Below are 21166 nucleotides of genomic sequence, written 5' to 3' on the forward strand. Positions count from 1 at the left end.
CAGGAAGCACACAGGCACGCAGTCTGTGCCTCCTGAGCACTGTGGCCTCTGGGTTCTCATCAGGGCCAGCAACCTCACCTCGCCTCACCTGTCAGTTCTTAGAAGGGCATTTGTACACTCTGAAAAGCAACAGTCTTTAGGTTACTTCTTACTGGATAACTAAGATCTTGATTTTGATGTGTTTCAGCTGGAAAGGGCTACCCCTGCAAAACATGTAAGATAGTGCTGAACTCCATAGAACAGTACCAAGCTCATGTCAGCGGCTTCAAACACAAGAACCAGTAAGTAACCATTTTTTGAAATTCTAGGATCCATAGCAGGAGCCCAGGACTTCTGCGTCAGAACAAAGCCAGGTAGTTCTGGGCCGAAGTGGAATCCTGGCAGCCTTTTTTCAGTGAACAGAAGATAAATCATTTAACAGGAACAAGTGTCTCCTCTATATGTATTTCTCTACCGGCTTCTGCCCAGTCTTTGGAGCCGTTGGGCTGAAGGTTTTAATAGAGAAGCATACATGATTTTCTTGGTGGAACCCTAAGAACACCTGGCTTTCCTGGTCTGTAGCACTCTGGGGAAGTGTTCTTCCACTGGCCTGGAGACCCTATCCTTTGCTGGCAGGAGTTCCCTCTATAGGTTTTTATCAAATATGACCAGGCCCTCTCATTCATTAATCAAATATATATTGAGCATCTTCTGAATGGTGGCCAAGACAGACCCAGCCTCTGCTCCCATGACCTTACAGCCTGGTGGGAGGAAACAGACTAAGCAAGTAAACAACCAATAATCACAGATTGTGATAAGGGTTTTGAAGGAACCAGGTGAACGGAGAGTTACCTGTTCATGGTAATCTTGGAAGTGACTAACATTCCTTGAGCCCCTCTTCTGTTGCAGGCCGTATGTCAAGCATATTTTCTCAGGTAATCCTTCCAATCCTGAGAGGAAAGATAATTATTCCCATTTTACACATATAGACAACCAGCATTCAAAGTGGTGATGTGAATGAAGCACGGTCTTGATTCAACTTGAAGCCTATCTGGCCCACAGCATGCTCCTCCCAAGGCGTCAGGCTCAAAAGTAGGTTATGGCACCATTGATATAAAGAGGATAGGACCTGGTCTGGAGGGCCTACGTGGTTCTGTCCCTTCCTCTCTGAAGGGAAATGTGTGGTATGAGCAGTGTGCCACAACATAACCTTTTTTTTTTTTTAGTAGAGATGGGGTTTCACCACGTTGGCCAGGCTGGTCTCAAACTCCTGAGCTCGAGTGATCCGCCTGCCTCGGCCTCCCAAAGTGTTGGGATTACAGGTGTGAGCCACTGCACCTGGCCCCAGCATAACCTTCTGAGATGGGTAGCAGAATTCCCGTTTTACAGACAAGGAAACTGAGTTTCAGGCGGGCAAGCTGCTGAAATGTTTGTTTGACTTTGGTCATTGATTTTGCTTTGCTCATTGAGCTGAATGATTTAAAGGTGGTGGAAACACAGAGTATTGGTGTAAAAAATGTCCTTAGTTCTCTCTACTCTGCCTGGAGTCTCCTCTCTCATACGGTAGCAGATCATCCTCTTTACCTGTGGATATGTTTTTTACTTTGGGGGTACTCTTAGGTATAGACTTGAGACAAGCCCCAGCAACTCAGTCCCACAGTGTTTCAGCATACATACCTCCCTTGCAGCTTGGATGATGGCAGTTACAACAGACAACCTGAAGCCAACCAGAGCCGCGCCGTGGGGCTACCCATACCTGAAAGTGCTGGTGTTGTTCACTGTTCTCTTGCTAAACTTTCCAGCATTGTGACCTTGGGCAAGTCAGTAAGTCTCTAATTCTCCCAATATGGACAATGTAGTAAGACCCCGACTACAAAAAATAAAGTTAGCCAGGTGTGGCGATGCACACCTGTAGTCCCAACGACTTGAGAGGCTGAAATGAGACAATAGCTTGAGCCCAGGAGGTGGAGTGAGCTTTGAGTTGCAGTGAGCTATGATGGCACCACTGTACTCCAGCCTGGGTGCCTGAGTGAGATCCTGTCTCAAAATTTTTAAAAAGCCTCTAATTCTGTAAGGATAAAGCTATAATTTGTTGAACACCTGATTTCAGTCTCATTAAATTCTCAACAAAAGATCTGAAATTAGGATATCCCCCCACCCCTGCCTTTTACAACCAAAGAAAGCCTAATTATCAGATAGGTTAATTGACTTGCCCAAGTTCACTTGGTTACTTGGAGTTAGACCTAGGATTCAAGCCTGTTTGACTTCGAAGCCCATTCATTTTACTCTGCCACTACCAAATGGAATGAGTTTGTATAGGGCCCTGTAGGCAGTGGTTTGGTATAGTGAAAAGGCATTGGCTACAGTCCTGAACCTACCACTTAAAAACATACTTTGCGGCCGGGTGCGGTGGCTCGCGCCTGTAATCCCAGCACTTTGGGAGGCCGAGGCGGGTGGATCACCTGAGGTAGGGAGTTGGAGACCAGCCTGGCCAACCTGGAGAAACCTTGTCTCTACTAAAAGTACAGGTATCAGCCGGGCGTGGTTGCGGGCGCCTATAATCCCAGCTACTTGGGAGGCTGAGTAACGAGAATCGCTTGAACCTGGGAGGCAGACGTTGTAGTGAGCAGAGATCGCGCCACTGCACTCCTGTCTGAGCGACAAGAGCGAGACTTCATCTCAGAAAAAAAAAAAAAAAACATACTATGGGCCAGCCATTTAAACTTTCTGAACTTTACTTTCCTTGTATGTAAAATGAGGATGCTGCTTCTCACCTTGCTAGAATTGCCATGAGGATGGAATGATGGAAGCTAAGCATCCAGCATTCTGCCAGCCCACAGTGGACCTCAGTGAAGGAAAGGTGCCCTGCCTATTACTCCAAGGCCCTAACAGGGCAGTGCTATCATTGCAATAAGCCAATACAGCTGCCACACACTGACCCTGTTCCTTTGTTCCTTCTCAAATACAGGTCACCAAAAACAGTGGCATCATCCCTGGGCCAGATTCCAATGCAAAGGCAACCCATTCAGAAAGAGGCAACCACCTTGGAAGACTAGAGGTGATTCTGCCCAGCATCCCATGTTGGGCCAGCCGTGAGCCAGCTTCCCGTGACTGCTCAGCCCTTGGCTCCCTCTCACTCCTTGTTCTCACCAGGAAAGTACACAGGCCTGAGGCAGCATTGGGCCACAGACAGCCTCTGGTTGGTCCAGGCTAATTCACTCCTGCTGCTCCCCTTTGGCAGGAGTCCTGTAGGTCATGACAGGGGAGGCAAGGGTATTGAGAGACCTGGGGTCTCACCGGTGGCAGTTTGGAGGGTGGCTTTCCCCCTTCCCCAGCCCCTCTGGGCCATAGGTGCTGAGGCCCCAGCCACCTGTCTTTCCTCTAAAGGTCAGTTTTGGGCCAGTTCCTGCAACTAAAGAACAGAGATCTCCCTGGGCCCTAGACATTTCCAGTGAAACCTGGAACTTTCATGCCAAACCTGGGCTGAGGCAGGAAACAGAGGAAATGGCTGCAACATGGAAGCTTGGAGCTAATACAACACTCTGCCTTCCCCCAGAAGGTACAGGCTTTCCTGAGCCTTAGACCAGATATGGCCAGTTGCGCAGGTTTCTGCCAACTGTGAAGTCTCCTCCTGGAGCGGTGACACAGTCTTGGCGGAGCATTGCTCCCCCCGCTGCCCTCTCCACGGTTCCTGAATGGTGCTAAGGATCTGCAGCAGTTAGCAACGAGCTGGGGCTGGGGGCGGCCTCCATGTCCACTGGGATTATAGGACACTCCAGTGGGGATGGGACCTTTCCCCTCCTCCATCAGAGGTGCTCTGACCCAAGGTCACATGGGAAAGTGCCCCACATGCAAGTCTCCCTGAGGGTTCTGCCCCTAAAGGCAAACTGCCTCATGCCAGCCAGCTGTGAGGTTCATTGCTACCCTCGGCCCTACTCGCCCTCTCTTCCCCCTTGTGCAGCAGACCACCTTGCCCAGGTTGCTGTGGTGCTAGCCTTCCCCGTCATCCACCAGGCGATTTCTGGGTCCCAGGGAAAGAAATAGAGAGCTGATGCAGGTTTCTACAGTGAGGAGCAGGTGTCCCCCGGGCCCCACACCCAGATTTCTCTGTCTTTACTGTTTTGTGGCCTGGGACTGAGTCCACAGGGATAGAGTTTTCCTTGTAGCTTTGAGGCAAGAATTCCAAGGAGTGTCACCATCAGAGGCTTCTCCTCATTGTGTCAGAGAAGCCCCTAGCTGCTCTCGTGGCCTCCTTCCCCCACTCCCTATCCCTTCACCTGTGAAATGCCTTTGCTTTGCATATCGTGTGGGTGTGTGTGTGTGTGTGTTTGTGTGTATGTGTGTGCTGATGTGTGTCTAATGCTCTGTCTCTTGGTCACTGAAGCATCCAAATAAAGAATTTCCCCCATGAGCCAGACTGCAACTTAACAGACCTAGGGTTTTGAGCCATATTGCCACTGGATCTAGTATGTCTGTCTTGACCCCTCACCCCCACCCCATTCAGACCTCAGTAGTCCCCAGTAGTCATTTTAGGAGTTGGGACAGAGTCAAGCACCCTGTGAAAGTCTCCCTTGAGTTCAGTTGCCCTGAACTCAATACAGCCTCATCTTCTCATCCATGTTCTCCTGCTTCTCCTGTCACATAGGGCCTCGTGAAGGTCTTTAAAGGGTTTAAGCTGGGGATCTGCTTTATGTTTGAGAGAATTCTGGCTGTTGTGTAAAGGAATGCAGGGAGGGGCAGGAAAGGAGACAAGGAGGCCAGTATGGAAACTGTGTCCAGTATGGCTTTCCAGGCCAATCACTTAGGGCAGAGACCCAGCCTTATTCGTCTCTACTTCCTGATGTCCATAGTGGTGTATCATGAAGTTTTATTGAATGAATGAATGAATGAGGTGTATGAGAAGAGATGGTTTTTTCCTGCTCAGCTCTTACACAGTGATAGGTTTGTTCCATGGGACTTATCATAGGCCTGGTGATTCTTGAAAGAGCATTTTCCATGACTCAAAAATGAGCTGAGGAGTGTTATGGCCAGCTGTGGTGGCATGCACCTATAGTCCCAGCTGCTCAGGAGGCCAAGGCAGAAAGACCATTCAAACCCAGGAGTTCCAGCCTGTAGTATGCTATGATCATGCCTGTGAATAACCACTGCACTCCAGCCAGGGTAACATAACAAGACTCTATCTCCAAAAAAATATATATAAAAATAAATGTTAAGGCCAGGTGCCATGGCTCATGCCTGTAATCCAGGCACTTTGGGAGGCCAAGGCAGGTGGATAACCTGAGGTCAGGAGTTCGAGACCAGCCTGGCCAACATGGCAAAACCCTGTCTCTATAAAAAATGGAGAAATCAGCTGGGCATGGTGGCACGCATCTGTAGTCCCAGCTACTCGGGAGGCTGAGGCAGGAGAATCGCTTGAACACGGGAGGCGGAGGGTTGCAGTGAGCCGAGATCGTGCCACTGCACTCCAGCCTAGGTGACAGAGCAGGACTCCTGTCTCCAAAAAAATAAATAAATAATAAATTTTAAAAGAAGATAGCTGGGTGTGGTGGTGCATGCCTATAGTCCTAGCTACCTGGAAGGGTGAGGCAGGAGGATCGCTTTAATTATGAGTTCAAGGCAGCAGTGAGCTATGATTATGCCACCGTACTCCAGTCTGGACAACAGAGCAAGAAAGACCCTGTCTCTAAAAAGAATAATTTTTAAAATTTAAAAAAAGGAAGGGGTGTTATGGCCTCAGGAGCTCTTTGTCCATCCTTTACTGTAGACAGCCAGGTTTGAGGAAGGGGCCCAGGCAGCCTCAGCTCCCATTCAGCACCACTCAGCCCCTGCTCCTGGTCTGCTGTGAAAGGCTCTACACAGCCCCAGGGGAGGTTCTCAGCTTCCCAAGATCAGACTGCTCCAGCAATTCCCCAGGGTCCTTCTAAGCCACCTAGTATGTCGGATTCAGCCCCAGCTACCAAGCAAGGAAATGAAGGGCAGAGGGTCAATGGGCTATCATACCGTGAGCCTCCTGCCTGCAAGACCACTTTGTAGTCCCTGCCGGCTGTGTGGCCAGCCCTGTTGGTAAGGGGACCTAGAGATTAACACTTTCTTGCCCTTGGGGATTCACACACGGTCAAAGATCATGATGACAATGATAAGAAAGCCCAGGATGAGGAACTGACTCAGCCAAGGGTATGAAAAAGCTGGAGAGATTGGGAAACTAGCATTTGATCTGCGTAACAACCTTTGAGCTAAGAGTTGATATTCCATATAGAGAAGGAGGCCAGGCAGGGTGGCTCACACCTGTAATCCCAGCACTTTGGGAAGCCGAGGCGGGTGGATCACTTGAGCCAGGAGTTCAAGACCATTCTGGCTAACATGGTGAAATCCTATTTCTACAAAAAATAAAAAATAAAATAAATAAAAACCATGGAGAGAAGGAACAAGGCTGAAAGAGGTGTCATGATTTGCCCAAGGTCTTGCCTCTAAGAAGTGACAAAATGGAGAGTAGAATCCAGTTCTCTAGACTTGCTCTGGAACCCTTTACAAGTGAGGACCAGAGTCTCTCCCACATGGCCCCTGCAGCCTGCCTCACCCATCTCCTAACAGTGCCATGGTCTCACAGGGTGAGCAGTCACTCAGGGAAGGGGCAGCACCCATGAAACAGATGAGACAAGACTCAATGTTTATATTCCAAGTCCCTCCATTTTTCTCATAATTTTGTCCATTCCCAATGTATTAGATTCCAATTATTAAACTGTTGGAAACCCAAATCAGGCCAGGCGCGGTGGCTCACGCCTGTAATCCCAGCACTTTGGGAGGCCAAGGCGGGCGGATCACAAGGTCAGGAGATCGAGACCATCCTGGCTAACCCAGTGAAATCCCGTCTCTACTAAAAATGCAGAAAAATTAGCCGGGCGTGGTGGCGGGTGCCTATAGTCCCACCTACTTGGGAGGTTGAGGTGGGAGAATGGCGTGAACCCAGGAGGCGGAGCTTGCAGTGAGCCGAGGTCACGCCACTACACTCCAGCCTGGGCGACAGAGGGAGATTCTGTCTCAAAAAAAAAAGCCAAACCAAAGCGATTAGCTAAAAAAGTGAATGTTTTGATTCACTTAATGAAAAATCCACATACAGTGATAGCTGGACCCATACTCGGAGATGGTCTCATCAGGAAGAATTTTCTGTCCTTCTGCTTTCCTCTGTGTGCCCTCTCTCAGGCAAGCTCTCTCCAAGAGGTGCCAAGGTGGCCACCAGCAGCCCCAGGCTTCTATCCTGATACGTTAGTAACAACAGTGGAAAGAACACCTTTCTCCACTAGTTCCAACAAAATATCTGGGATTGCCTCAACTGCTTTAGTCCTGTTCTCATCCCTGAATTAATCCCTGTGGCTAGGGGAAAAGGCACTCTGATTTGGGGCCTGGGTCATGTGCCTAAAGCTGAGTCACCTCCACCTAAAACATATTGAGAGAGGGAGTGACGCAGCCCCAAAAGAAGAAAGTTGTAGGGGCTCTTTCCAGATTGAGGGGGAATGGATGCACGGGGAAGAGGGGGCAAAAACAACTGTGCACCATACCCAGAAATTGTTTAACTGTTTCCTTTTTTTTCCGAACTTTTTTAGGTACACCACACATTCAGTAATGTGCACCAATTTTAGGCTTCAATTTGATGAGTCCTCACTTATATGTATACATTGGGGCAGTCACCCTCCATATCAAGATACAGAACATTGCCAGGTCCCCAAAACATTCCCTTATTTCCCCTCCTAGTCAGTGTCCCCCGAAGTAACCACTATTTTGACCTCTATCATTGTAGATTAGTTTTGCTTGCTCTTGAGTTTTATAAAAATGGAATCATACATTTTGCACAATATTAGTTTGTGGAATTCACCCACGTTACTGTATGTCTCAGAAGTTCAGTTTTTTTTTCAGCCAGGCACAGTGGCTCATGCCTGTAATCCCAGCACTTTGGGAGGCCAAGGTGGGTACATCACTTGAGGTCAGGAGTTCGAGACCAGCCTAGCCAACATGGTGAAATCCTGTCTCTACTAAAAATACAAAAATTAGCCGGTCATGGTGGTGGCGCATGCCTGTAATCCCAGCTGCTCGGAGGCTGAGGCAGGAGAATCACTTGAACCCGGGAGGCAGAGGTTGCAAGTGAGCTGAGATCACGCCACTGCACTCCAGCCTAGGTGACGTAGTAAGACTCTGTCTCAAAAAAAAAAAAGCTGAGTTTTTTCATGCTGTGTAGTGGTCCTTTATTTGAATATAGCACAATTTAGCCATCCTACTTTTTTGTTTTTGTTTTTGAGACGTTCTCACTCTGTCACCCAGGCTGGAATGCAGTGGTGCCATCAAGACTCACTGCAGCCTCAACCTCCTGGGCTCAAGTGATCCTTGCACCTCAGCCTCCCACGGAGCTGAGACTACAGGCACATGCCACCACACCAGCTAATTTTTTCTATTTTTTGTAGAGGTGGAGTCTCACTCTGTTACCCAGGCTGGTCTTGAATTCCTGGGCTCAAGTGATCCTCCCACCTCAGCCCCCCAAGTAGCTGGGACTACAGGCACATGCCACCATGCCAGCTAGTTTTTTTTTTTTTTTTTTTTTTTCTTTTTTGAGACGGAGTCTCGCTCTACCGCCCAGGCTGGAGTGCAGTGGCCGGATCTCAGCTCACTGCAAGCTCCGCCTCCCGGGTTTACGCCATTCTCCTGCCTCAGCCTCCCGAGCAGTTGGGACTACAGGCGCCTGCCACCGCGCCCGGCTAGTTTTTTTTTTGTATTTTTTTAGTAGAGACGGGGTTTCACCGTGTTAGCCAGGATGGTCTCGATCTCCTGACCTCGTGATCCGCCCGTCTCGGCCTCCCAAAGTGCTGGGACTACAGGCTTGAGCCACCGCGCCCGGCCTACCAGCTAGTTTTTCATGATTTTTTAGAGATGGGGTCTCACTGTGTTGCCCAGGCTGGTCTCAAACTACTGGGCTCAAGCGATCCACCCGCCTCAGCCTCCCAAAGTACTGGGATTACAAGCGTGAGCCACCACGCCTGGCCCAGCCATCCTGTTGAGGGACAATTGGGTTGTTCCTGGTTTGGGGGCATCATAAAACTGCTATGAAGGATTTTGTACATGTTGCTTGGTACACATGTTCACTCATTGACTTAGGCGTGGGATCAGAGTAGGCATGCGTTTAGCTTGTCTAGACACTGCCAGACCGTTTTCCAAAGTGGCTCTATTGACTTAAATCCTCACCGGCGGTGTGTGGGAGCTCCAGCAGCTCCACGTCTTGGTTAGCACTTGGTGGTGTCAGTTTTTTTAATATTGGCCATTCTGGTGTATACAGCAGGCAAGCATGAGAGGGAGCCTCTGCTCGTGGCTCTAGTGCCTAGGGACGGTCTCAGAGAGGCATCAGCTCTGGAGAGGTAGTCTAGTGTAGTGGCGAAAACTCAGGTTCTGGGAAGCAAGCAGCTAAGGTTCGGATCCCAGCTCTGCCATCACAAAGCTGCCTCAGGAACATTAGTACCTACCTCATAGGGTTATGGTGAGAATTAAAAGAATAGATAGATATGAAATAATTAATAGTGCCTTACACATGATAAATGCTATATAAATGGTAACTGCTGCTCTTTCTGTTGTTGACCTGAAGTAAGCCCTGAGTGCCCCTGGAGTGGGGATAAGGCCACAAGCAGATGGCATCTGGCATAGCCCCATGTAATACGATTCAGTGATTTATGAAATGCCAGAATCCTAATTCGATCTGACTGAGGCGGGGGGAAAACTAGCAGAGTGGCTACAAGTGATTCTTTACTGGGGTCCAGCGAAAAGTCACCCTCCACTACTGGGGAGCCCCTGCTTATCCCAGGCCCAGGGCTCTTTGGCCAGTGACACTACTCAGGTGTCACACCTGAGGGGAAGAAATGGAATCATGCATGAAATGGAAACAAGAGGAAGTGGAATCATGCTCTTAGCCCAGAGCTAGATGCAAAGCAGCTGTTTGAATATAACAACCCACCAGTGCAGACACATCTAGACATGTACCTATATAGCCGCCAATGAGGGATGGCATGAGGGACAATGGCCTTGGATTCAGGGGCCCTAAGTGTTGGTCTGAGCACTGCCACCAGATATATGTGACCCGAGGCCTTGATACTGTCTTGTGAAGTGGAAGTTAGAAGAAATCATAGTTCCCAGCTCAAATCCTAAAGAAGTAGCAATGAACAGGTAGAGTTTCCTCCCAGAGCCCTAAGCCAGGTGTGATGCATGTGCCTGTAATCCCAGCTGCTCAGGAGGCGGAGGCAGGAGGATCGCTTGAGCCCAGGAGTTCAAGTCCAGCCTGGACAACATAGTGGGAGCCTCTTAAAAAAAAAGAAGAAAGCCCTTCCCTCACAGCAGTCCCTGCCACATGAGCTGTCCCCACCCCCAGACCAGATGCTCTGATGAGCAGTCACTAGTGTAAAATACAATAGGAAGAACATTTTTCTCCCTCTGACCATCCATCCACCTAACCTCACCTTTCTGCCCTTTGATTTTTTTTTTTTTTTTTTTTTTTTTGAGACGGAGTCTCGCTCTGTCGCCCAGGCTGGAGTGCGGTGGCGCAATCTCCACTCACTGCAAGCTCCGCCTCCCAGGTTCACGCCATTCTCCTGCCTCAGCCTCCCGTGTGGCTGGGACTACAGGCGCCCGCCACCGCGCCCAGCTAATTTTTGTATTTTTAGTAGAGATGGGGTTTCACCGTGTTAGCCAGGATGGTCTCGATCTCCTGACCTCGTGATCCGCCCATCTCGGCCTCCCAAAGTGCTGGGATTACAGGCTTGAGCCACCGCGCCCGGCCCTTTCTGCCCTTTGAAAAGCCCTATTACAGAGACAGGGCAGACCCGTCCCTGGCCTGGCTCTCCCAAGCTTACTGTTCATATATGCTGCTTCCTCTGTCTAGGAGTATCAAAACGCTGAAGAAACCTTCCAGTTCTGTAAATGGTCAACTCCACAGCACAATGACCCCATTAGCCACTAGGTGGAGTCCGCTTCTTTTTTCTGGCAAGGTAGACCCGCCCTGGGACTTTACTGTTTGATTTAATGGGAAGAGAACATGGTGACTTCAAGAGCCCCTGTATTTCCTATTTCAGTGAACCCTCAGGACAACTGGAGAAGACTTTATTTCACAGGGGAAAGTCAGGGACAAAGTCTTGCAGAGCTTATACAACCAAGAAGTAGCCTTGGAGAGAGATTTGATCTTAGCACATCTGCTCATTCCCAAGGCCGATTTCTGGTTCCCTCAGGACATTTCCCTCAGAGGCCCTCTCTGTTTGAGGGCTGTAACTTAGTCACCTGTCTAGGAGTACACCTGATGTCAGGCCAGCGCCACAGCCCTTCTTTTCCTTTTCTCCTCTGGGTGACAAACCTGCTCCATTCTCAGACCCTGTGGTTCCGAGGGACTGATTCCAGGTGTGAGCCTGTGACCCACCTGAGTAATCACAGTCATAGTCTTCAGCTGTTAGTGTCCAGCATGTAAGGACAGCCTGCTTCAGAACTAAGCCAACACAGAGGAGGCCGAGCTCGGTGGCTCCCACCTGTAACCCCAGCATTTGGGAAGCCAAGGCAGGCAGATTACTTGAAGCCAGGAGTTCAAGACCAGCCTGGCCAACATGGTGAAACCCAGTCTCTACTACAAATACAAAAATTAGCCAGGCATGGTGGCGTATGTCTGTAGTTCCAGCTACTCAGGAGGCTGAGGCAGGAGTATCGCTTGAACCCGGGAGGCAGAGGTTGCAGTGAGCTGAGATCGCGCCACTGCACTCCAGATGAGGAGACTCATTTCTGATGACTATCTAGATCCAGCTATGCCCGAAGCTAATATCCCCCAGGACTTTCTAGTTTTGACTTTTCCTTAAGTCAGCTGGAGTTGAGTTTCTATCACTTGTGACCAAGATTTCTGCCTAATACTTGCTCCAACTCGCCTTGTCAACCTAGGGACCTCCATTCATCCAGAGATCACTGGCCCCCAAGGCCTAGTTGGCTGCCCTTTGTGCTCCCAGATGCCCTGTGTTCCCCTCTAGCATAGCCCTTAATATGCTGTGTTATGGCGATCTAATTCCCTGTCTCTTCTTTTAGACTAGAGGCTGCTTGAGGGCAGGAACTGGGTCTAGAAATTGCTTGAGGGCAGGAATTGGGTCTTATGATACTGGTCCCTAGCATAGGACTGTGGTTATGTTTTAATAACTGCTTGGTGATTGAATACGTTAATGAATAAATGAATAAAAATGGGTATGGTCTGGTCGGGACCATTGCTGGGATTTCACAGGAAAGACATTTATTTTGTTTTTTGAAACAGAGTCTCACTATGTCACACAGGCTGGAATGCAGATGCAAACACAGCTCATTGCAGCCTCGACCTCCCTGACTCAAGTGATCCTCCCACCTCAGCCTCCCGAGTAGATGGGACTACAGGTGCACACAACCACACCCAACTAATTATCTTATTTTTTGTAGACACAGGGTCCCACTGTGTTGCCCAGGCTGGTCTTGAACTCCAGAGCTCAAACGATCTTCCCATCTCGGCCTACCAGAGTTCTGGGATTGCAGACATGAGCCACCACACCTGGCCAGAAAGACTTATTGAGGGAGATGATCCTCTAGTGGTCATGAAGGTCAAAGTAGCCAGGTTGCTGGGGTGAGAGGAGGGTTAGTGAAAGGAACTAGAAGAGGCGAGTTGTGGCGCATAGTTGATTCTTTCAATCATGGCCTCTCATGAATCATTGCCTCCCTGTGCCTGTGTCCTTTTGCAATGTGACTTTATCATTGCTTCCGTCAAGATGGGTGGGGGAGTCCATTTCCCAGTCTCTTGAATCTGAACTAGTCTTGTGAGTTACTTTGATTAGAGAATTCAGTGACATGACTGTACGACTTCCAACGTTAGGACTTAAGTGCCTGTGCAGCTTCCTGACACTGTGAGAGGAAGTTTGGGCTAGATCGTGTGGCGACCACAGACCAGATGCCAACAGCAAGCTCCATGCATGTGAGGGAGGACATCCCAGACCCTCTAGCATAGCCGATCCACAGCGTAATCAGAACTGCCACCCGAGCCCAGCTAATCACAGGATTGTGAGAAATAATACATTGTTTTAAATAATTAAGTTTGGGAACAGTTTCACTCACAGAATCACTAGGTATAATAATCGGAAGCTTCCTAGTGTCTGTTTAGCCTTCTTCCTATAACAAGCTTTTCTTTGAAGAACCCCACCCTCAGCTTACGTAGTCTAGGTGGGGAAGACCCCCACTCTCCTGGCTTTTGCCAGAACAATTGAGAAGTTGCCAAGTGGGAATGTCTTGAGCCCAGAGCTGTTCGTGGCCTTCTTTGTCACTTCTTAGGGAGCACCTGCCATAGAGAAGAAGACAGAAGAGAGACTGAGTTTTGCCCATACTATTGGGAACCAGGATCAAGCTGTTTCTGAAGCCTGATTCATACCAGGACTTAGAGTCATGCTCCTGGAGCCCTAGCTACTCAGGAGATGGAGGCAGGAGGATTTCTTAGGCCCAGGAGTTCAAATCCAGCCTGGGCAACACCACAAGACCTCATCTCTTTAAAAACAAAAGTGCATGAGCCAGTACATTTACTATTTTTGTAAGCAGATTTGATTTTTGAGTATCTGTGTCTTGCAACCGAACGAAAATGTTCCCTGAGAGTCAGAAAAATTGATAGGGGCTGAGCAGCTCCAGGGCAGAGGGCAGTTAGGGTCAGACAGAGGAGGGATTCCCGGCCGGGCACAGTGGCTCATGCCTGTAATCCCAGCACTTTGGGAGGCCAAGGTGGGCAGATCACGAGGTCAGGAGATCGAGACCATCCTGGCTAACATGGTGAAACTCCGTCTCCACTAAAAAATACAAAAAAAATTAGCCAGGCGAGGTGGTGGGCGCCTGCAGTCCCAGCTACTCGGGAGGCTGAGGCGGAAGAATGGCATGAACCTGGGAGGCGGAGCTTGCAGCAAACAGATTGCGCCACCGCACTCCAGCCTGGGCGACAGAGCAAGACTCCGTCTCAAAAAAAAAAAGAGAGAAGGGATTCCCTAGAGAGTGAGGGAAACATAACTGATTTTTCCTCAGCCTCAACTATATGCCAGGACCCTGGACTGAGACACACTTTCCCTAGAGGACTCCTGTGTACAAATGACCTGTAGCAGTTGTAACAAAGGGCTGCAAAGGAAAACAGCAGTGCAGCCAGAGTGTGTAGCAGGAGGCCAAAGCCCGGACTGCGGGTGGGCCAGGGAAGGTCTCCCTGAGGACATGACATTTAAACTGAGTGATCCGCCTGTGAGTGAGTGGTGGGTGGGAAGGTGGGGGTAAGGAATGTTCCAGGCAGAGGGAACAGCATGTGCCAAGGCTCTGAGGAGGAAGATGCTTGTCAACCCAAAGGAGGGAGAATGTGCTACAAGGTAAGGAGAGAGACTGCAAGACCAGGGCCCTCAAAACATATCAGCCAAGATTTTCAGCAGTAAGCAACAGAAACAAGCCAGCTAGTTTAAGTACATAGAACTACCAGAAGCATTAAAGAAGTTGGCTTAATACTTACAGATTTTTTTTTATGCTTAATACTTATATTAATACTTATAGATGGGCCAGGCACGGTGGCTCATGCCTATAATACCAGCACTTTGGAAGGCTGAGGAGGTGGATCGCCTGAGGTCAGGAGGTTGAGATCAGCCTGGCTAACATGGTGAAACCCTGTCTTTACTGAAAATACAAAAATTAGCTGGCCATGGTGGTGCACACCTATAATCCCAGCTACTCGGGAGGCTGAGGCAGGAGAATCGCTTGAACCTGGGAGGCAGAAGTTGCAGTGAGCTGCGATCGTGCCACTGCACTCCAGCCTGGACAACAGAGTGAGACTCCATCTAAAAAAAAAACTTGGCCGGGCACCGTGGCTCAAGCCTGTAATCCCAGCACTTTGGGAGGCCGAGACGGGCGGATCACGAGGTCAGGAGATCGAGACCATCCTGGCTAACACAGAGAAACCCCGTCTCTACTAAAAAAATTACAAAAAATGGCCGGGCGCGGTGGCTCAAGCCTGTAATCCCAGCACTTTGGGAGGCCGAGACGGGCAGATCACAAGGTCAGGAGATCGAGACCATCCTGGCTAACATGGTGAAACCCCGTCTCTACTAAAAATACAAAAAAAACTAGCCGGGCGAGGTGGCGGGCGCCTGTAGTCCCAGCTACTCGGGAGGCTGAGGCAGGAGAATGGCGTAAACCCGGGAGGCGGAGCTTGCAGTGAGCTGAGATCCGGCCACTGCACTCCAGCCTGGGCGACAGAGCGAGACTCCGTCTCAAAAAAAAAAAAAAAAAAAAAAAAAAAAAAATTACAAAAAACTAGCAGGGCATGGTGGCAGGCGCCTGTAGTCCCAGCTACTCGGGAGGCTGAGGCAGGAGAATGGTATAAACCGGGGAGGCAGAGCTTGCAGTGAGCCAAGATCACACCACTGCACTCCAGCCTGGGTGACAGAGCGATACTCCGTCTCAACAACAACAAAAAAAAAACTTAAATACGGAGGTGGGCGCAGTGGCTCATGCCCATAATTCTAGCACTTTGGGAGGCTGAGGTGGGTGGATCACCTGAGGTCAGAGGCTCAAGACCAGCCTGGCCAATATGGCGAAACCGTGTCTCGACTAAAACTACAAAAATTAGGCGGGAGTGGTGGTGCACGCCTGTAATTCCAGCTACTCAGGAGGCTGAGGCAGGAGAATCACTTGAACCCAGGAGACAGAAGTTGCAGTGAGCCGAGATTGCACCAGTGCACTCCAGCCTGGGTGAGAGTGAGACTTTGTCTCAAAAAAAAAAAAAAAAAAAAAAAAAAAAAAACCTTATACATGGAGAAAACATTTTAAAGATTTTAAGAAGCAAAAGATATATAAAAGTGAGCTCAGGCTACATGAGCAGGATCCTGCCTGTATCATACCACAGAGTAAGTGTAAGAAGGATACCGTTGTCCCCACCAACACTAAGCCCTGAAAACTCCTGCCTGTGCCCTTAGCCCAGTCAGTCCAGACATGCATAAGGGTGCCCAGTACCACTGCTCTGTACCCCAGAAGTTCATTTTTTTTTTTTTTTTTTTTTTTTGAGACAGAGTCTTGCTCTGTCGCCCAGGCTGGAGTGCAATGGCACAATCTCAGCTCACTGCAAACTCCACCTCCCAGGTTCAAGCAATTCTCCTGCCTCAGCCCCCCTAGTAGCTGGGATTACAAGCACATGCCACCATGCCCAGCTAATTTTTGTATTTGTAGTAGAGATGGGGTTTCACCCTGTTGGCCAGGCTGGTCGCAAATTCCTGACCTCAGGTGATCCACCCGCCTCAGCCTCCCAAAGTGCTGGAATTACAGGCGTGAGCCACCGCGCCCAGCCCCAGGAGCTCATTCTTGTTACTGCAGCCCCCACCAGGGAACATTTCTCCTAGGCCTCCCAAGCCTCTCAAGCCTCCCAAGCCACTCCTGGGCATCACTGACTCTCTGAAGTGGATGCTGTTAACTGGCAGAACCTGGGCTTTAGCTGAAAGAAAAACTGCAGTAGTAGTTACAGCGTTTTCAGCTTCTACTATGAGAGGTGAGCTCTGCCACATGGGAGTACTCCTCAAAACTAGAAACTAGGCCGGGCGCGGTGGCTCATGCCTATAATCCCAGCACTTTGGGAGGCCGAGGCGGGCGATCACCTGAGGTCGGGAGTTCGAGACCAGCCTGACCAACACGGAGAAACCTTGTCTTTACTAAAAATACAAAATTGGCTGGATGTGGTGGCACATGCCTGTAATCCCAGCTACTGAGGCAGGAGAATTGCTTGAACCCAGGAGGCGGAGGTCGCGGTGAGCTGAGATCGTGCCACTGCACTCCAGCCCAGGCCACAAGAGTGAAACTCCGTCTCAAAAAAAAAAAGAAAGAAACTAAAAGTTCAGATGATAAATATTTCCTCTACAGGATGTTTTAAGTCTTACAGCAGTTGTAAAAGATGTCCACAAAAGCCGGGCACAGTGACGTGCACCCTACTCAGGAGGCTGAAGCAGAAGGATCACGTAGGCCCAGGAGTTCAAGTCTAGCCTGGGCACATAGTGAGACCCTGTCTCTAAAAAATAAAAATAAGGCCAGGTACAATGGCTTACACCTGTAATCCCAGCACTTTGGGTGACCAAGATGGGAGAACTGCTTGAGGCCACGAGTTTAAGACCAGCCCAGGCAATACTGTGAAACCTCCATCTCTACTAAAAACTTTAGAAAATTAGTCGGGCATGGTGATGCATCCCTAGGTGGTCCTAGCTACCTGGGAGGCAAAAAGATTGCTTGAACCCAGGAATCAAGTCTGTAGGGAGCTATGGTTGTGCCACTGCACTCCAGCTTGGGTGACAGAGTAAGACGTTGTCTTAAAAAATTTTTTTTAATAAAAATAAAATACATCTACATTTTATAATACCCCTTCCTTCAAGAGGTCAAGTTTAATTTCTACCCTGCATCCCCTAATACGGGCTGTAAGTAGCAACTCACTGTACTTACTGATTGATTGATTGATTGATTGATTGATTGATTGATTCAAGGTCTTGCTCTGTCCCCCAGGCTGGAGTGCATGGCACAATAATAGGTCACTGCAGCCTCGATCTCCTGGGCTCAAGCACCTCAAGGACCTCTCCTGAGGTCCGCCCACCTCAGCCTCCCAAGTAGCTGGAACTACAGGCATGCCCCACCATGCCTGGCTGATTTTTTTTTTTTTTTTTTTTTTTGAGATGGAGTTTCGTTCTTGTCGCCCAGGCTAGAGTGCAGTGGTGCAATCTCGACTCACTGCAAACTCTGCCTCCCGGGTTCAAACGATTCTCCTGCCTCAGCCTCCCGATTAGCTGGAATTACAGGCACCCGCCACTACGCCCAGCTAATTTTTGTATTTTTAGTAGATACAGGGTTTCACCAGGTTGACCAGGCTGATCTCGAACTCCTGACCTCAGGCAATCCACCCGCCTCAGCCTCCCAAAGTGCTGGGATTACAGGCATGAGCCACCACGCCCGGCTGGCTAATATTTTTTATGAGGGTCTCACTCTGTTGCCCAGGCTGGTCTCAAACTCCTAGGCTCAAGGAATCCTCCTCGCTCGGCCTACTGAAGTGCTGGGATTATAGGCGTGAACCACTGTGCCTGGCTGTGACTCACTCTTAACTAATAGAATAAGGCAGAAGTGACCAGAATCTGACTTCCGAGGGTAAGTTATACATGACATTGCAGCTTCAATATTTCTCTCTTGGATCACCAGCTCTGAGGGAAACCAGCTAACGTGTTGTGGGAACACTCAAGCAACCCTATCAAGAGGCTCTTGTTGAGAGGAATGTAGGTCTTCTACCAATGGCAAGATTCTTTGGTTGAACAAATTTTACTCAGGCTTCTGAGCCTTCACCTAGGTCCATCTGTGCACTTCCCTGTAAAATCCAGTTTTAGCAAAGAACCTGCTAAGTCTAGTTTAGCAAGAACTGCCGCCCATCCTCGATATCTGATCAGGTTCCTCCTCCTCCACCATCCCCCAGGTGATGGCTGATGGACCTGTCTTCAGCAAGAATCCTGTTGGGTCAGTTTAGACAGAATCCCCTTATGCCCAATGTTTCCTCTTAGTCATTTTCCATTCACTGCTCCCCACTCTGCTCCTTGGCTCAGAATTCCCACTCGCCTATGCTGTGTTCAGAATGGAGCCCAATCTCTCTCCCCCTCTGCAAGATCCCATTGCAGTGGTCCCTGTGACTATCTCAGTGGTCCTGAATAAAGTCTTCTTTACTGTGCTTTAATAAATATCCTTTAGCCGGGCGTGGTGGCTCATGCCTGTTATCCCAGCAGTTTGGGAGGCTGAGGTGGGAGGATCATTTGAGGTCAGGAGTTTGAGACCATCCTGGCCAACATAGTGAAACTCTGTCTCTACTAAAAATACAAAAATTAGCTGGGCGTGGTGATAAGCGCCTGTAATCCCAGCTACTTGGGAGGCTGAGGCTGGAGAATCGCTTGAACCCAGGAGGTGGAGGTTGCAGTGAGCCGAGATTGCACCACTGCACTCCAGCCTGGGCAACAGAGCGAGACTCCATCTCAAAAAAAAAAAAAGAAAAGGGAATGCCTGAGAGGAGTTCAGAAAGCTGAATGGCAGGTATCTGGTACAATGGCTGGAAAGCAGGGAGGATAGATAGGGAGGACAGAGGAAGAACACTCAGCAACAAAGGCAGTGTGAGCAACAACGCCACGGTGTGAGCCAGTCAGGCACGTTCTACCTGGAGCTCTACCTGGAGCTCACTGCAGCTGCAAACAGAGCAGGTGTCTTGGGGGAGACTGGAGCTGGGACAGAAGAGAGCAGCAGAGGTCAGTCCTAGAGGGCCCTGAATGTCAGGCTGCGGAGCTGGGGGTGCCAGTGAGTGGTGCGGGGAGAGTAGTTAAAGCTGAGGAGTAGCAGCACAGTGGCACATGCCTGGAGCCCCAGCTAAGGGGGAGGCTGAGGCAGGAGGATCCTGTGAGCCTAGCAGTTGAAATCCCATCTGGCAATGTAACAAGACCCCGTCTCTAATAAAAATAAGCTGGCCGGGCATAGTGGCTCATGCCTGCAATCCCGAAGTCTGTAGCACTTGGGGAGGCCAAGGCAGGTGGATCACTTGAGACCAGGAGTTGGAGACTAGCCTGGCCAACATGGTGAAACCCATCTCTACTGAAAATAGAAAAATTAACCAGGTGTGGTGGTGCACGCCTGTAATCCCAGATACTTGGAAAGCTGAGGCAGGAGAATCGTTTGAACCCAGGAAACAGATTGCAGTGAGCCTAGATTGCGCCACTATACTCCTGCCTGGGCGACAGTGTGAGGCTCTGTCTCAAATAAATAAATAAATGATTTAAAAAAAAAAATAAAAGCTGAGGAGTGACTTGGTTAGATCCGTAGTTTAAAGAAGTCATTTTGGGGCCAGGCACAGTGGCTCACGCCTGTAATCCCAGTACTTTGGGAGGCTGAGGCAGGTGGATCACCTGAGGTCAGGAGTTTGAGACCCGTCTGGCCAACATGGTGAAACTCTTGTCTCTACTGAAAATACAAAAAATTACCCAGCCATGGTGGTGCACACCTGTAATCTCAGCTACTCAGGAGGCTGAGGCAGCAGATGTGTTTGAACCTGGGAGGCGGAGGCTGCAGTGAGCCCAGATCGTGCCACTGCACTCCAGCCTGGACGACAGAGTGAGACTCAAAAAAAAAAAAAAAAAAAAGTCATTTTGGCAACCAGTCACCACTTCTTTTTGATAGCCCCTGGTTTTGTTAGGGGTTAGGGGAAGCAAGGTGTTCAGCAAAATGAATATACTTCCTGGCTTCCTTTGCAGCTAGGGGTGGCCGTGTCACAGTCTGGCCAAGGAAAGGAAATTGGGAGTTGCTGTGTGGAAACTCAACTCTCTGGAACTTCTTCCTTCCTCCTGCCTCTGCACAAATGTGATGGCAGCAGCTGAGGCCACCATCTTGCGACCATGAGAGAAAAACCTGGAGAACAGATGTGTCCTCAGCCCTGACTTCAGACCAACCTACACCCACCTCTAGGCGTGGGGGCTAAGTGAGAGATGGATACACTGTTTCATTTAAGCCCTGGTCACTTAGGTTTTCTGTTATTCACACCCCAACAAAACCCTACATGGTCCAGGAGGGCACCAGGCAAAGTAGAGAAGGGTACGAGTTTATTTCCTGCTTCCCTGGAGACCACCAACCCTCTCACTCTTCCAGACCAGCCTCTGCCACTTCCCAGCTGTCGGCCCTCCTCCAAACAAATGTGCATGCCAACACCCAGTGGGTGTGAGGCTTGTAGGCCCAAGTCTAGAGAGAGCTGAGTCTGGCAAACCCTGAAAGCCCCTGTCCCAGCAAGCCAGGCCACAGGTCTGTAGTATCTGGGACCAGTGAATAAGGGGACCGGGGGTGCTACTGAGACTCAGAAGCCCCAGGACTAGCCCAGGGTAGTTAGAACTGAGTGAGGTTAGCCAGGACTAACCTCACGCAGATCGCTCCTCCCCCGTTCCCCTCCCTCCACCTTGGTTTGGAAGCCTCCCCGGAGCTCTCCCAGGCTGCCGTCCGCTGTAAACTCTGCCTCCACAAAAATGCCCTGGGCAACCTGCAACTCACAGCCCTGCTGTCCTCAGAGTATCAACTGGAGACAGATGTGCCCAGAATTGAGGATGGGTGGGAAATGAGGAGAAATGAG

At 49.6% G+C, this 21166-nt stretch overlaps 1 protein-coding gene across 8 annotated transcripts in view; it reads left to right on the forward strand.

Annotated features, from left to right (window-relative positions):
• The window catches only part of ZNF346 (zinc finger protein 346), a 62838-nt gene extending 42302 nt beyond the window's left edge, over positions 1 to 20536 (forward strand). For 6 of the 8 annotated variants that reach the window (XR_012414416.1, XR_012414418.1, XR_012414417.1 and 3 more), the window contains 2 exons: positions 188 to 281; positions 2948 to 4390. Coding sequence is in view for 5 of the 8 variants with exons in the window: in XM_005558618.5 (XP_005558675.1) it covers positions 188 to 281; positions 2948 to 3035 (182 nt within the window). In the remaining 3 variants the exon portion in view is untranslated. Of the gene's footprint in view, positions 1 to 187; positions 282 to 2947; positions 4391 to 20303 lie in introns of those variants that run through there. The other 2 variants (XM_045394569.3, XM_015452285.4) reach the window with 2 other exon arrangements.
• The last annotated feature ends 630 nt before the right edge of the window (positions 20537 to 21166 follow it).

The sequence above is a fragment of the Macaca fascicularis genome, chromosome 6, assembly GCF_037993035.2.
Source record: "Macaca fascicularis isolate 582-1 chromosome 6, T2T-MFA8v1.1".
NCBI classification, from domain to species: domain Eukaryota; kingdom Metazoa; phylum Chordata; class Mammalia; order Primates; family Cercopithecidae; genus Macaca; species Macaca fascicularis.